Source organism: Scomber japonicus, chromosome 19 (genome assembly GCF_027409825.1).
Source record: "Scomber japonicus isolate fScoJap1 chromosome 19, fScoJap1.pri, whole genome shotgun sequence".
NCBI classification, from domain to species: domain Eukaryota; kingdom Metazoa; phylum Chordata; class Actinopteri; order Scombriformes; family Scombridae; genus Scomber; species Scomber japonicus.
This window is the reverse complement of record NC_070596.1, coordinates 25,448,775-25,465,085: the sequence shown is the minus strand read 5'-3', so window position 1 is coordinate 25,465,085 and position 16,311 is coordinate 25,448,775. Positions and strand designations below refer to the sequence as shown.

General features: G+C 38.8%; 1 protein-coding gene across 1 annotated transcript; it reads left to right on the top strand.

Annotated features, from left to right (window-relative positions):
- Window positions 1–230: 230 nt before the first annotated feature.
- On the top strand, window positions 231–13,206 carry kmt5aa (lysine methyltransferase 5Aa). The gene is made up of 7 exons (XM_053340637.1): window positions 231–449; window positions 5,264–5,414; window positions 8,024–8,315; window positions 8,415–8,499; window positions 9,183–9,242; window positions 10,858–11,048; window positions 12,982–13,206. The coding sequence occupies exons 1-7, from the start codon at window positions 441–443 to the stop codon at window positions 13,190–13,192; spliced, it is 999 nt and encodes a 332-aa protein (XP_053196612.1). The 5' UTR covers window positions 231–440; the 3' UTR covers window positions 13,193–13,206.
- The last annotated feature ends 3,105 nt before the right edge of the window (window positions 13,207–16,311 follow it).

The window sequence follows — 16,311 nt, the reverse complement described above, 5'->3', positions numbered from 1 at the left end:
CCATTCAAAGCACATTTGAAAAAGATCTTTTAATCAGTCAGTATGAACAAGAGGAATGATTACAGCAATGAAAAACCCCTTTTACTGTTCATATGGACACTTGATAATGTTTTATGACTCTTTTAAAACTATGCACCTGTCCTTTAACCCCATGCAGTTCCTCTGGCGGCCTGCAGGGGGCGACATCGCTGCACCTCGCTCTCCTTCATTTACATGCTGAAAAATGGCGGAGCGGAGCTGTGGTTGAGCTGCTGGCACTTTAAAAACACAACAGACGGGCTCACAACCATCGTGGAAGGAGCCTCGGTGTCTGCAGGACAGGGCAGGGGAGTTTAACTCTGAACTGGCTGGAGACTTCATTTAAAAAAATCAAACATTTTAACCCCCCGCCCCCTAAAAAGAAGGAGAGTGAAGAGAAGAGCCACGAAAACAAGTCGGACATGAACGGGGTAAGTTCAACAGCAGGGGGGTTAACTTAGCTTTAAAGTGGGTTATTACTCCCTTTTTTTAGAGACAAACCAAGACTCTTCTTTATGTGAGGGCGTGTCGTGAATGTTAGTGTTGCTTTTTAGTCATGTTTGGTGGTTGTAGTTTGGTGACAGTGGCTTGAAATGAAATGAGAGCCTCCTTGTTTGGCAGAGTGTCTGCAGCTAACATGTAGCTAGTGATGGAGGATGCATGCATGTGCTGCTGCTGCTGCATGGAGACATAATAACTGTGTTTACTCACATTAGAGCTCAAAACAGATGGATTAATGCGTCTATAGCAGGGTTTAAAAGTTTAGAAGAGGGGTGTGTATGTGTGTGTTATTTTGGATTCAGACTGTGTGGCTGTGGAGTCAATGGGCCTGTGTGTGTGTGTGTGTGTGTGTGTGTGTTAGTTAAAGGGACTGAGTGTGTGTGTGGGTGGGTGTGTTAAAGGGACTGGAGGTGTGTGTGTCTGTATAAGGGACCGGAGGTGTGTGTGTGTGTGTGTGTGTGTGTGTGTGTGTGTGTGTGTGTGTGTGTGTGTGTGTGTGTGTGTGTGTGTGTGTGTGTGTGTGTGTGTTAAAGGGACTGAGTGTGTGTTAAAGGGACTGGAGGTGTGTGTGTCTGTGTGTTTTAGTTAAAGGGACTGTGTGTGTGTGTGTGTGTGTGTGTGTGTGTGTGTGTGTGTGTGTGTGCGTGTTAAAGGGACTGGAGGTGTGTGTGTGTGTGTGTGTGTGTGTGTGTGTGTGTGTGTGTTAAAGGGACTGAATGTGTGTGTCTCTCTCGCTCTCTCTCTCTCTCTCTGTGTGTGTGTGTGTGTGTGTGTGTGTGGATCCAGCGTGGTCTCCTCCCCACATCAGCCCCTCCCACACCACACATGACTGGCATCAAACCTGTGAAAGATATATAATAATAATAATAATAATAATAATAATGCATAATTGTTATACTTATGGGTCATTCTACTGAATTAGTGCAAACTGCTGTCCCCCCCCCCCCCCCAAAAAAAACAAAAACAAATTAAAAATTATTTAAGTTAATAAATCTTACATGTTAACAAAGATCCTGCTAGTATCTATTGAAACCCAAAATAATATTTGAGATAACAGGAAGTTTATATAAAAATCCTCATTACTTTCTATTGAGAGGTGGCTTTCCCTAACACTAAGCCAATTTTTCCATGTGTAGTTTCTCAGTAGATCTTTTTGATATATTTGAAAGTAAAGTCCAAAAAAACAACAACAACATATATTTTACATTTAATTTGTAATTCAGGAAATATTATGTAAAAAAAAAAATGATGTCCTCAGTTTTGACGTCATTACTGAAACTGAACATTTTAGTGTGTGGACTGAGACAGATTTCAGCCACACCCCTGTATTTATGATCAGGAAGTATATCTACCCCCCCCCCCCCCCCCCCTCATGTCTGCATGTGGAGCAGATAGGTTTCATCATTTTTAAAGTAAGTGTGTTGAAAAGTCTAAATAGTCAGCGTGTAACCTTCAGAAACCCATTTTCTGCAATTAAACGAACTTTTATGAGTTTTATTATAGTAAATAGTTTTCATGTCTGCACCGCTGTTCAGAACTGTTCTAACTAACCATGAGCTGTCTGGTGTCTTTTGAAACATATGGTGAAATTTAGGGTTGTGACGACATGGTTGTTTTGGTAGTGGGACAAAGTGACATGTGACTACTGAAAAATGGACAGTCACGATCGAAACATGGGATAAGATTTTTTTTTTTTTTTTTAAGTCGATTAAGAAAAATGCCAAAGACTCTTTTAAATAGAAAAAACAAGCACTTAATAAAAGCTGCAACAGTGAGTCAATAAATTAAAAGAACATTAATCAAACTATTTTGAACATTTATCATTTTAGTCATAATTCAAGTAAAAAGCTAACTAGTGTTTAGTTTCAGTCTCTCAAATGTGATGATTTTCAGTGTTTCTATGTTGTCTATGATAGTGTAAATTAAATATCTTGAAGTTTTAGACAGATTAGAAAGACAAAACAAGAGTTAATCAAGCATTAATCAATCAACAGAGAATGATTCACCAATAATTTAGATGATTAATTATTCATTTTGAGTCATTATTAAAGCAAAAAAGCCAACTATTCTTTGATTTCAGCTTCTCTAATGTGACTTTTTGCTGTTTTTTTTCATCATATGTGACAGTAAACTGAATATCTTGCGGTGTTGATTAAAGATAACTAAAAGTAGAGCTCCAATTATTAGTTGATTTTTATAGAATGAAAGTTAATCTGCAAATAATTAATAATTGATTAATCATTTCAATCAGTATTCAAGCAGAAATGAATGACTGGAGTCCACATGTCTCTGTCTCCACTCTTATATATTTAACCCTCCTGTCGTCCTCCCGGGTCAAATTGACCCCGTCTGTTTTGACTGTTCCTTCTTTCCTTCCTCCCTCCCTCCCCCTTTCTTCCTTCCTTCTGTCCTTCTTTCCTTCCTTGCTCCCTTTCTCTTTTCCTTGTCCCTTCCTTCTTTCCTCCTTCCCTCCTACCATCCATCCTTCCTTCTTTCCTCCATCCTTCCTTCCTTCCTTCCTTCCTCCCTCCTTCTTTCCTTCCTTCCTTCTTCTTTTCCTTTCTCCTTCTCTCCTTCCTCCCTTCCTTCTTTCCTCTGTCTTTCTTTCTTTCCTTCCTTCTTGCCTTCCTCCCTCCCTCCTTTCCTTCCTTCTTCCTCCCTTCTTTATGTCCTTCCTTCCTCCCTCCCTCCTTCTTTCCTTACCTCCTTCCTTCCTCTCTTCCCTTCTTTCCTTCATTCCTTCCTTCTTCCTCCCTTCCTTCTGTCCTTCCTTCCTCCCTCCCTCCCTCCTTCTTTCCTTCCCTCCTTCCTCCCTTCCTTCTTTCCTCTGTCTTTCTTTCTTTCCTTCCTTCCTCTTTTCCTTTCTCTCTCCTTCCTTCTTCCTCCCTTCCTTCCTTGACTTGAGGACAACAGGAGGGTTAATAGATAAAATAAATAATGTAACAGTCTGACAGAGATTATGAAAAGGATTTTATTAGACCTTAATGTTGTTTTGTGTGAAATGAAACCAGCCTGAAACTGCTTTTAAGGTTATTTTGGTTCAGAAGTGTTTGATCTAATTTTATATTTCTAAATTTAAAACTCTATGCTGATGTGCGACCCACATTCATCACTTTATAGTCTGCGATTAAAGGTGGATTTCACCTCATGAAAATTAGATTATGGACATCAGTAATGAAGCATAATAATGTTTATATAAATGTCAAAAGATAAAACTCAAACACACGAGCAGCAGTGAGACAAAGACGGGAAAGATTTTAATATATTTATTTATTTAACACATCTTTAATTTTATCTGTGATCACCAATAAATGCTTCAGGTCATCTGTGGCTTCTCTAATACTCATTAAAAACTGAAAGGAATCCAAAAGCTGAAGGAGAAATCTCAGTATATTATATTATTCTGTATTAATGGACACTTTTTTATTACTTGATTAGTAGTTTGTTGAATCATAAAGGTGAAACACTGTCTGGTTCAAGTGGCTCCAACGTGAGGATTTTCAGTTTTTCTTCATCAGATATGACCGTAAACTGAATATTTCTCATAGTTTTGTTCAAAATAATAATTATTGGAAAATGAATTGCAGCAAGATGTGTTGACATTCAGTGTTACTCTGGTGTTCAATGTGTTTCCTTCCTCACAAAAGAGGAAACTCTCTAACATTAGAAATCTACTTTGTTCACATCCATATTTATTACAACTACTACTACTAATAATAATAATAATGTGCTCCAGGACACTTTACAAACACATGAAAACAGACAATAACATAATAAGTGACATAGTTTAGCTCTTTATTCAAGAGGAAAATGGTTTATCTGTACTAATAGCTTCTTCTTCTTCTTCTTCTCTGCTTTTGTTGGTGCGTTGCTGCATTTCTTGAAGTGGCCGACTCTAAAACTACATGCACACAAAATAGGGACTCACTCATAAAAAAATAAAATGTTTAAGTCTGTGTAAAGTAATAACAAATGTGTCTTCTTAGTTTGACAGAAAAGTGTGTTGGTTACCACGCTGCTAAATTTGAATGATTACAAAAAAAGTTGGCCTCAAAATTGTGAAAAATCAGTTTTCTCTGCTTTTAAACACTGCGGGTGTGAAGTGAAGCGGGCATTTGAATGATAACGCTCACTCTCTATCAGACAGATCTGAGAGGGTTTGTTCAGTGTGGCGTAGGGCTGGGCGATGATGGCAAAAATCAAAATCACAATTAATTGAACTTTTAACCTCGATTACGATTAATGAACGATTATCTCCACCCTTGATGAACAATTATATATTTTCACACTTTCTCTAGTTTAGTATTTTACACTGCTGCCCTCACACATGAGGATCTTTAGGGAGTCAAAATAAAGATGTTTTAAGCTGTTACGCTGTGGTTAAAGATCATGGTCTGGGTTAAAATCATCACTGGAGACAAGTTTTCAAATGCCTTTAAAGATATGCAACCTTTGCTGTCATGGCAACAGTGAACTACACTATTAATTGACATGAGCAAGGTTAAGCTGATTAGAGTTTCTAAATGTTGATTTCCATTATTTTTCGATTAATTGCTCAGCTCTAGTGTGGCGTATTGAGTAGTGCTGCAGAGGATTCATAACTTTTTATTTCTTAATTCATGTGTTTTTCTTAAGTTTCTTGTGTCACAATGTTCTGTCGCTCTGTCTTTATTTCATACTTGAAGCGTGCAGCTCTACCAACATGCCTTTAACTTAAGTTTTTTTTCTCTCTCTGCCTTCACAGGAAATCGTATACAACAGCCACTCAGTCACTGTCTTAAGCCGCACCAAGTCCATATCACCTGTTCACGATGACAAGACCATCAAACTGACGCAGGACGACAGGTGCTCTCCGGTGTTCTCCCAGAAAAATGACTCTCTGAGGCCGGGAGAAGGTACGTGTGTGTGTGTGTGTCTGTGTCTGTGTGTGTGTGTGTGTGTGTCTCTGTTGTGTGTAAATAATCCACAGAAGAGTAAACACGTCATTAGCAGGTTTAAGTCCACATGAAGTGCAAATTTGAAAAGAGGAGGCGTTTCCATTCACAGCAGCTTTGTTAGTATTTGAAGTCGGCTTATTAAGATTAACAGGAAGTGGAGCTGTGTTTTTATAAGAGGTAACGACTCTAAGCTTCACATACTGTTCATATTCTGCACCCTCACAGTTTGTTCTCCTCATAAAGTTCATTTAGTGCCAAATAATCCACATTTAAAAGTAGATTATATTGAGCTTCATCAGTCTGAGTTCCTTCTTTCCTTCCTTCCTTCCTTCCCTCCTTACTTCCTTCCTCTTTTCCTCCCTCCTTACTCCTTTCTTTCCTCCCTTCCTTCTTTCCTCTGCCCTTTCCTTCCTTCCTCCCTTCTTCTCTTCCTTTCTTTCCTCCCCCATACCTTCCTCCCTTCCTTCTTTCCTCTGCCCTTTTCTTCCTTCCTCCCTTCTTCTCTTCCTTTCTCCCTCCCTCCTTTCTTCCCTCCTTCCTTCCGCCCTTCTTCTTTTCCTTCCTTCCTTCCCTCCTTCCTCCCTCCCTCCCTCCCTCCCTCCTTCTCTCTTTTTTTCCTCCCCATACCTTCCTCCCTTCCTTCTTTCCTCTGTCCTTTCCTTCCTCCCTCCCTGCTTCTTTTCTTTTCTCCCTCCCTCCTTCCTTCCCTCCTTCCTCCTTTCCTCCCTCCCTCCTACCTTCCTTCCTTCTTCCTCCTTACTTTCTTTCCTCTGTCCTTTCCTTCCTTCCTTCCTTCCTTCCTTCCTCCCTCCTTTCTTCCTTTCCTTCCTTCCCTCCTTCCCTCCTTCCCTCCTTCCTTCTTCCTCCTTCCTTTCCTCCCTTCCCTCCTTCCTTCCTCCCTCCTTTCCTTCCGTCTTCTTTCCTCCCTCCCTCCTACCTTCCTTCCTTCTTCCTCCCTCCTTCCTTTCCTTCCTTCCTTTCCTCCTTCCTCTCTCCCTCCTTTCCTTCCTTCTTCCTCTCTTCCTTCCTTGACTCGAGGTAAACAGGAGGGTTAAAACAGCAGTCAGGTGTTGTAATCATTCCTCCTGTTCATACTGACTGTTAAAACATATAATTTAAATGTTGCTTTCAGAGTAAAGTGATGCATTTAAAGTCTCTGATCAGCTTCTATTGAGCTTCATCATTGTGAGTTACTATAGTTATTATAGTTACTATGGTAACAGTGTGAGTTAGTCATATCAAGTAATATCTGACACATTTACAGTCTTTTATAGCATCAGATTCCCTCTTAGTGTTTCCTGATGAGCTGTGGTGGAAGTATAGTAACAAAAAGACTTTGATACTAAAAACACTGTAACGCTGAAACATAGAAGGTTCATTTTATTGTGTAACAGAAGGGTCCCAGCAGCATAATAAAGTGACAGTGATAAATAAAAAACAACCTCCTATCTATTAAAATAACTGGATATAGCAGCATGTGTCCAAAGCAGCGGCTGCTCACTGAGGTTCAGCTATAGTGAAGTAGAGTTTATCAGCTTCACAGCGTCTGGAAAGAAGCTGTTAAGCCTCGTTCTGCTGACTTTGATGCTCCGCAGCCTTCTGGCTGAGGGGGAGGGAGGGGGGGCAAACAGGCCATTAGCTGGGTGGGTGGGGTCCTTCCATAGACTGTATAAAACAAATGGACGTAACATCCATGACGTCACCCGTTGGTTTGTGGACTGCTGCTCGGAAGCCAATAGTTTAGAATCTAGGCAGCGCCATCTTGAAAATTTCAGGTGCATGCTACACAGTGCAACAGAGATTCTACTTATATGGGCATGAGGCTTCTTCTTTCCTTTCCTCCCTTCCTTCCTCCCTCCTTTCCTTCATTCTTCCTTCCTTCTGTCCTTCTGTCCTTTCCCCCCTCCCTCCCTCTCTCTTTCCTCCCTTCCTTCTTTCCTTCTTCCATCCCCCTTTCTTCCTCCCTCCCTCCCTCCTTCTCTCTTTTTCCTCCCCTCCCTCCTACCTTCCTTCCTTCCTCCCTCCTTTCCTTCATTCTTTCTCCTTTCCTTCCTCCTTTCCTTCCTTACATCCTTTCATCTTCCTCCCATCCTTCCACCCTCCTTTCCTCCCTTCCTTCGTTGACTCGAGGACAACAGGAGGGTTAAATGAAGTAATTATTAATATAAGTCCACTTAAATACACTGTAGGTGGATCAAATATTTAATATTTTCTTCTTTTCTTTTCTTTCTTTCCTCCTACTTCTTGTTCTTTCTTTCGGTCTTTCTGTCTCTCTGTCTCTCTGTCTCTCTTTCTTCATTTCTTTCTTTCTTTCTTTCTTTTCTTTCTTTCTTCTTAGGTGGATAAAATATTTAATATTTATCATTCTTTTGTGGTTACACCATTTGACATTTTCAGGAGCATTCAGTCTAACTTTTGGTTTAAAAAAGAAAAGTTGTGTGGAATAATTACAGCAGGGAAAAAACAGTTTTAATGCTCCTTTAATCTCTTTACTGTTGATTTAAGACACATGAAAAACTGTGAACTGGTCCTTTTTAAGTCTCACTCTTCCTTTTCTTTTCTCTCAGGCAGGAGAACAAACAGCATCAACACTACAACGAAAGACTCCCAGTCTGACTTCACGGAGATGGAGAGCAGCTTCATCCAGTGTTCACCCTGCTGGTCAGATGAACAGCCGTCACCTCCGCAGCTCCACCGCTCAGCTCAGACCTTCCTCTGCTCCTCCGCCGAACTCCCCCAGCCGCTCGGCAACAGCTTGTCTCACGCCGCCTACCAGACCAACAACAGGAGGGCTCCTCACGGCCAGCAGAGGAGTCGAGTCCGCAACAGGGTCAAAGACAAGAAGTCCGCACCCAGATTGTACGCTCGTCACATTTTAATGAATTTAAACCTCATCTAACATCATGATAGTGTTATAATTTGTTATAAAGTTGTCATTAATGTGTTTTTCCTTCACAGTTTAGGGAAAACCCTCCAAAACCAAAAAGTTACCGACTTCTTCCCAATAAGACGAAGCTCGAGAAAAAGTAAAACGGAGATAAAAGTAAGTATTTAAATGATGTCTGTTACAGTATGTGCTACAACACATTTATAAAAGACGGGGGGGGTTTTCATTGTTATCATATTGTAGAGTGGGGGGGTCAAACATGCGGCTCGTGGGCCAGAACCGGCTCTTCAACGGGTCCCATCTGGTCCACTGGGTAACTTTGCAAATTAAATAATAATAAATTAACCAAATAATCTTTTTTTTTTTGTCATTTTTTAACATAAAAACACTGAATATTAGCAGGTTTCAGCTTTTTAAACATGATCATTTAATGCATTTCTTTAGTAAACTGATTTATATTTGGGGGTTTTGAGAGATATGACGACATCAGCTTTGACTCTTGGAAATTATAACATCATTTTCACTCTTTTTATATATTTTATAGACCAAACGATGAACCTATTAATCCAGAAATTAATCAGTATATGCAGCCTTGTCATGTTGGTTTAGTCAGCTATTCAGAATATAATCGGAGCAGCTGTTACTCTGATCTGACACATGTTAAGTTTATTTTAAAGTGTGGATGTAATCGGATACTTTTTGGTGACAGAAGTCATTTTTTTGTAGTTGATGAATGTGAGTGTATGTCATGCTCTCACCAGATGTGACCTTAGGACTTTGTGTCTATGTGAGAGAGAGAAAGAAATCTAATCTGCTGCTTGTTTCCTTTTTGTCTCCAGTGTGAACAAAAGAAGGCGATAGACGACCTCATCACAAACGGGATAGAAGAAGGAATGGAGGTATTTATTATAATGATAATAATAATAATAATGATAATAATAATAATAATATCTGCAGCCTGTTTCATAAAGCAACAATAAGGCACATTACAACATTTTAATACATATGCTTTACATAATGCAGGCCTCAGTAGGTTTGACTGTGGTTACCATGGAAACGTCTCCCTGCAGACGGCTCAAAGTAGGCTTAAAGGGCAAGTCTTAAAACAACAGTCAGGAGCCTAAATAAACATTGAAATCTGTTTTTTTCTTGCTGTAATCATTCCTCCTGTTCAGACTGACTGTAAGAGCTGTTTGTTTCTAATTATGAGTAACTTTGTTTGATTAACTTTAGTGTTCTGTAATTTTTTAATAGTATTTTTTTGTTTGTTGGTTATTTGTTTAGCATATTTTAGGTTTGCATAAGTAGGTATTTTGGTTTATTTTTTGGTTATTGGTTAAACACTGTGGGAATTTGAGCTTATTTGAGTAGGTAGGCACATTGAGGACCAGCATGCATCTGGTTTTTTGTTTGTTCAGCAAATAAATCCAAACAAAAATGCAAGATTGGAAGGGACATTCAACTTCTTTTGCCAGCGTTAAACCAGATCCTCCATGGTGCCACAGTGGCCTTTTCAATATGTTTGGTTTAAAGTTTAATTAGTTTTTTCTGGACAAATGGCCCTTACACTGATCATTAGAAGATCCTTCATAATGTTTACAATGGAAGTGATGGAGGACTAAATCCACAGTCCTCCTTCTGAAGCTAATCTGAAGCTTCAGTCGTCCAAATGAGTCAAATCTTCATCTTCTATGTTTCAACGTTACAGTGTTTTTAGTACCAAAGTCTTTTTGTTACTATACTTCCACCACAGCTCATCAGGAAACACTAAGAGGGAATCTGATGCTATAAAGACTGTAAATGTGTCAGATATCACTTGATATGACTAACTCACACTGTTACCATAGTAACTATAATAACTATAGTAACTCACACTGCTGAAGCTCAATAGAAGCTGATCAGAGACTTTTAAATGCATCACTTTACACTGAAAGCAACATTTAAATTATATGTTTTAATAGTCAATATGAACAGGAGGAATAATTACAACACCTGACTGCTGTTTTAACCCTCCTGTTGTCCTCAGGTCAAGGAAGGGAGGAAGGAACGGAGGGAGGAGGGAAGGAAGGAAGGAGGGAGGGAGGAAAGGAGGGAAGGAGGGGAGGAAAGTAGGAAGGAAGGAGGGGAGGAAAGGAGGAAGAAAGGTAGGAGGGAGGGAGGAAAGAAGGAAGGAGGGAGGGAGAAAGGAAAAGAAGAAGAGAGGATGGGAGGAAAGAAGGAAGGAAAGAAATGAGGGAGGAAGCAGGGAGGGAGGAAAGAAGAAAGGAAGTGAGGAAGGTAGGAGGGATGGAGGAAAGAAGGAAGGCGGTAGGGAGAAAGGAAAGAAAGAAGGACAGAGGAAAGAAGGAAGGGAGGAAGGTATGGGGAGGAAAGAAAGAGAGAAGAAGGGAGGAAGGAAGGAAAGAAGGAACAGTGAAAACAAACGGGGTCAATTTGACCCGGGAGGACGACACAAAGGTTAAGACACACTTTTTTTAACCCGTGTTTCTCTCCTTCGTCTCATATTTTTTGCAGGTGCAGCATATAGAAGGAAAGGGCCGAGCAGTGTTTGCCACCCGCTGTTTCCACAAAGGCGAGTACGTGGTGGAGTATCACGGAGACCTGCTGCAGATCACCGACGCCAAAAAGAGGGAGGCCGAATACGCTCTAAACCCTGCCACCGGCTGCTACATGTACTACTTCCAGTACCTCTGCAAAACATACTGGTACGATAAACCCCATACTGGTCCATTCAAACACACTGCTGATGAGTTACTGGTAAAATATAGAGCAGAGGTGTCAAACTCATTTTCATTCAAGGGCCACATACAGACCAATTTGATCTTATGTGGGCCGGACCATTAAAACGATGGAAGGAAGGAAGGAAGGAAGGAAAGAAGGAAGGAAGGAAGGAAAGATAGGCAAAAGGACGGACAGACCGACGGAAGGAAGGAAAGAAAGAAAGAAGGAAGGAAGGAAAAGGGGAAGGTAGGGAAGAAAGAAGGAAGGAATAAAGGAAGGTAGGGAAGAAAAAAGAAGGAAGGAAGGTAGGGAAGGAAGAAAAAGGAAGGAAGGAAGGAAGGAAGAAAGGAAGGTAGGGAAGAAAAAGGAAGGAACGAAGGAAGGTAGGGAAGAAAAAGGAAGGTAGGGAAGAAAAAGGAAGGTAGGGAAGAAAAAGGAAGGAACGAAGGAAGGTAGGGAAGAAAAAGGAAGGAATAAAGGAAGGTAGGGAAGAAAAAAGGAAGGAAGGAAGGTAGGGAAGAAAAAGGAAGGAACGAACGAAAAAAGGAAGGCAGGAAGGACGGAAGGAAGGAAGGAAGGGAAAAAAGGAAGGTAGGGAAGAAAAAGGAAGGTAGGAAGGACAGATGGAAGGAAGGAAAAAAGGAAGGTAGGGAAGAAAAAAGGAAGGTAGGAAGGAAGGACAGATGTAAGGAAGGAAAAGAACACAGGAAGGAAAGTGGGCCAGATTGGTCTCCCCAGTGGGCCGGTTCTGGCCCGCGGGCTGCATGTTTGACACCCCTGCTATAGAGTAAAATAAATACACAGAGGTTTATTAATCACCAAAAACTGGAACGCAAACAAAGATTTAAGGCTTAAATAAAGACTGTCTGGTAAATGTTGACAGTTAACAAATAGAGGCTGAAACTTTGCACCTGAAACCGGTTTAGTTTAGTTTTTTTATCAGTTCAGTTCATTCTTGTTAAAACTGACACTTTTCCAATATTATTGCCAAAAAAAAAAAATCACTCTGAAAGTTAAAGTTTAATAAGTTTAATAGCTTAAAATGTGCATGAGTGTGTGAGTGTGTGAGTGTGTGAGTGTGTGAGTGTGTGAGTGTGTGAGTGTGTGAGTGTGTGAGTGTGTGAGTGTGTGTGAGTGTGTGTGAGTGTGTGTGAGTGTGTGTGAGTGTGTGAGTGTGTGAGTGTGTGAGTGTGTGAGTGTGTGAGTGTGTGTGAGTGTGTGAGTGTGTGAGTGTGTGAGTGTGTGAGTGTGTGTGTGTGTGTGTGTGAGTTTTTAAAGTGATGTCATATTAAGTTACAGAAAAGCTTCTAACAGCGTAAAAATATCAATGGCTTTTTTTGGGGGGGGACAATTTTCATGATATAGCCGATAGTGACATATTTTCAAAGTTGTCATCCTTTTTTAAGATTTACCTGCTCCTGGTTGCTTTGGTGACGCCCGTGGTCACCGTAGTAACAGCCAGTGTGGTTTAATCATAGACTGTATAAAAGAAATGGACGTAACATCCGTGACGTCACCCATTGGTTTGTGGACTGCTGCTCGGAAGCCAATAGTTTCGAATCTAGGCAGCGCCATCTTGAAAATTTCCTTCCAACCTTCCTGCCTTCCTTCTTTCCTTTCCTCCTCCCTTCCCTTCCTTTGTTCCTCCCTCCTTTTCTTCCTTCCCTTCCTTCCTTCCTTCCTTCCCTTCCTTCCTTCCTTCCTTCCTTCCTTCCTTTCTTCCGTCTTTCCATCTTTCCTTCCTTCCTCCTTTCCTTCTTCCTTCCATCTTTCTTTCCTTCCTCCTTTCCTTCTTTCTTCCTTCCTTCCTCCTTTCCTTCTTTCTTCCTCCCTTCCATCATCTCTTCCTTTAGATGCATGTGAAGTATTTTCTAGTATAAGTACTGATACTGATGTTTCTGTGTGTTTGTTTTCCAGTGTGGACGCCACTAAAGAGACCGGTCGTATGGGTCGCTTAATAAACCACAGCAAAAACGGAAACTGCCAAACCAAACTCCACGACATCAACAGCGTCCCGCACCTCATCCTCGTCGCCTCCAGAGACATCGACGAGGGCGAGGAGCTTCTCTACGACTACGGCGACCGCAGTAAAGCATCCATTGCCGCTCACCCGTGGCTCAAACAGTGATCCCACCCCTCCCTACCACCACCCACCCCCACCACCCCCACCACCCCTAACCTGAAAACAAAACAAAAAACAAAAAAAAAGAAACAAAAAAAAAGGGAAACAATACAGTAATACTCGAGTTTCTCATTAACTAGTGTACAAAATGCCTTAGAAACAGAATGTGTACCCTTTTATGTTCCAGTATTGAGGACGCTGGATGGGAGAGGGGGGGGGTATGTGTTAAATAAAGAGGGGAGGGGGGGTTAAAAGGGTACTTATCACATTTCAATTCAATGGAGGTCCGTCTGCCTTGTCGGATGAGCCCTGTACTTTTATTTATATATGTATATGAAACATTCTGGTTGTTTTGCAGCACATTTATTTTGTACATTTTGTATTACCTATAGACCAATGCTTCTACGGCATGCAGGTGGTAGTTAATGCTCTGCAAATTTTATACTGCTTTTTTCTTAATTAGTCCTTAGATACCTTAGCAATACTTAATATTTAAAGGCCCCCCCAACCTTTGGATGGAGCCGACGGGGATCAGCAAGAACTACAAAGAGATGCAAATTACCTACAAGCCCTTTTTTTTTTTTCCTCTCTCTCTCTCTCTCTCTCTCTTTTTTTTTTTTTAATATATTCAAATTTTGTTGTTGGATTTGATTTTTTTTAAACATCAAAAATATTCATATATATCTACCGTTGTGCAGCAGGAGTGTAAAAGTTGACCAAACTCATTTATCAGGAGGGTTTTTGATTCATTTAGTTTCTCCCAAAAAAAAAAACCATAGAAGAAGAAAAAACACCAGTAGACTATATTTTACTTTTTATTCTATTTTATACTTTTATGTTTAACCTGCTGTTAAACACACAACCTCAAAGGATTACATAGGAATATACAGAAAGTTCTCAAATGTATAATTTACTTCTGTTTTTATCATATATAGTATTTTTTTAATATATTTGAGTTATATAGGCGACACTTTTAAATCCCTTAATTTAGCATTTATACTCACAATACAAACATTTAATAACTGGATTATAACTCACTATAATGTAATTATATATAACAGCAGATAAAACTGTTAAAACACTTGTAATAATATATAATTTCTTCACCTGAGAAGTTTGAATTGTTTACAAATACTGTACATAAACACACACTTCAAATGTCCTTTTTTATATCTGCTTATAATTATTATTACAGTGTGTTATAATAAACTATTAAATGTTCATTTTCTGCTTACAAATGCTATATAAAGAGGGATTTACTAAAGCCTGAGTCACAGCATCCATCTCATTTATTCTATTTTTCATGAAGATCTTTAATATAGACTTAAAATTTACTAATATATAAATATATATATATGCAGATTTCTAAATCGATGGCCTGTAAAGTGTTACCAAATTCTCATGTACATGTTAAAAAGCTTTTGCAAATACCTACAGTACATTATATTTAGTTTAAATACAATTGTATATAAAAGTTTAAGGAAATATGTTTAGCTTTAATATAAATAGACTTAAAATTAAAAGGAAACTTGAATTTCTCTTTAACCTTCGACTGATTTACATGATTAATTGTTTGATTTCAGCTGTTAAATCTCTTTTTTTTTCATTTCACTCTTCAAAATTTAAATTATTTAGTTTATGACACTACTTCACTGCACTTTGTAAATATTGTCACGGTGGTTTAAAGGAGTAATTTCACATTTTTTGGGGGGAATATGCTTTTTCACTGAGAGTTAGATTAAAATATATCAGTAAATAATAATGAATATGAAGTTAATGAGAATCTTGAAATTTACCTATTGTCATAAAAGTAGCCCCAATTTTTTTGACTTTTTCTTTTTAAACTACCCACTTTACCTTTTAACATACTTTTCATTAAAGTCCAATATAGTTTAATGATCAGAGCCTCTAAGTGGCTGAAATCATGAGGAAAAGTCTGCAGGTCTGATTTTAATATAAGTGTTAAAGTTTGACCAAAAACAAAAAAATCTACTCTTATATGAATCAGACGTCGACTTTATAAGGAGTTTATTATAAAATACTCACCAGCCTCTTTATTAGGAACACCTGTGTAATCTCTGCTTTGAATTCAACATTTATGAAGTTAATAATTCTGCTTTATATGTATTATTTAGGTCATATAGTGGGGTTAAGGTGGTTTATTAAGGTGCATTATATTGACTGGTGTTCCTAATATTTTGCCTGTCTCATTGTATGTTAATGGAGTGGACAAAATAATAGGAACACCATCTAATATAATACACCATCACACCACTATATAACCTTTAATAATAAACATAAAGCAGAATTATCTCCGTTCTGACGATGTTGACAAAGACTGAAAATGTATAAACTTCTTAAATGTTGAATTTAAAGCAGATTTATATTATTAGATTAAATTAGATTGAAGAAGATAGGTGTTCCTAATAATAAAGAAACTAGTCACTGTTTGACCAAATGATAAAATTAGGGAAGACAGAGGATAAAAAAAATCTAATTTTGCATTGAAAGTGTAAAAAAAGTCACAAAACTTCCACCGACCAAATAAGTACTTATATAATAAAAAGACAGTTTCAGCTTAGTTATGATGTCATCAGTTATCAGTCATTGAGCTTTTTATTGGGAAGGAAACATCACAGAGGGTCCACTAGTATCCCACAATGCTCGGTTCATTCATGTAATATCAGATGAGATGGTGAACTTTTTACACTCCTGCTGCAGAATTACACACACACACACACACACACACACACACACACACACACACACACACCTACCTGTTCTTCCTCACTCACACAAACCAACAACAACGACGTCCACATTGTTCACAACCAGATGTTTCCAGATGTGTAAAATATTTAACAGTTGAAATACCAACAGGTCAATTTTTTGTTTTATTTTATTTTATTTTACTTTTTCTTTTTTTTTTGAAAGTAGCTTTTTTTCTTCCCATGAATTAAACTTAAAGCCACAAAGTTCAAATTAAACCCCAAAGATTCAAACACAAACACACACTGGCTCTCCTTGTAGCTTCATTATAATATAAATTATATATATATATATATATAATAGTTTTATTGTTATTTAAAATGTTCTGGCTCAATTTAATAACTAATGAAATAACT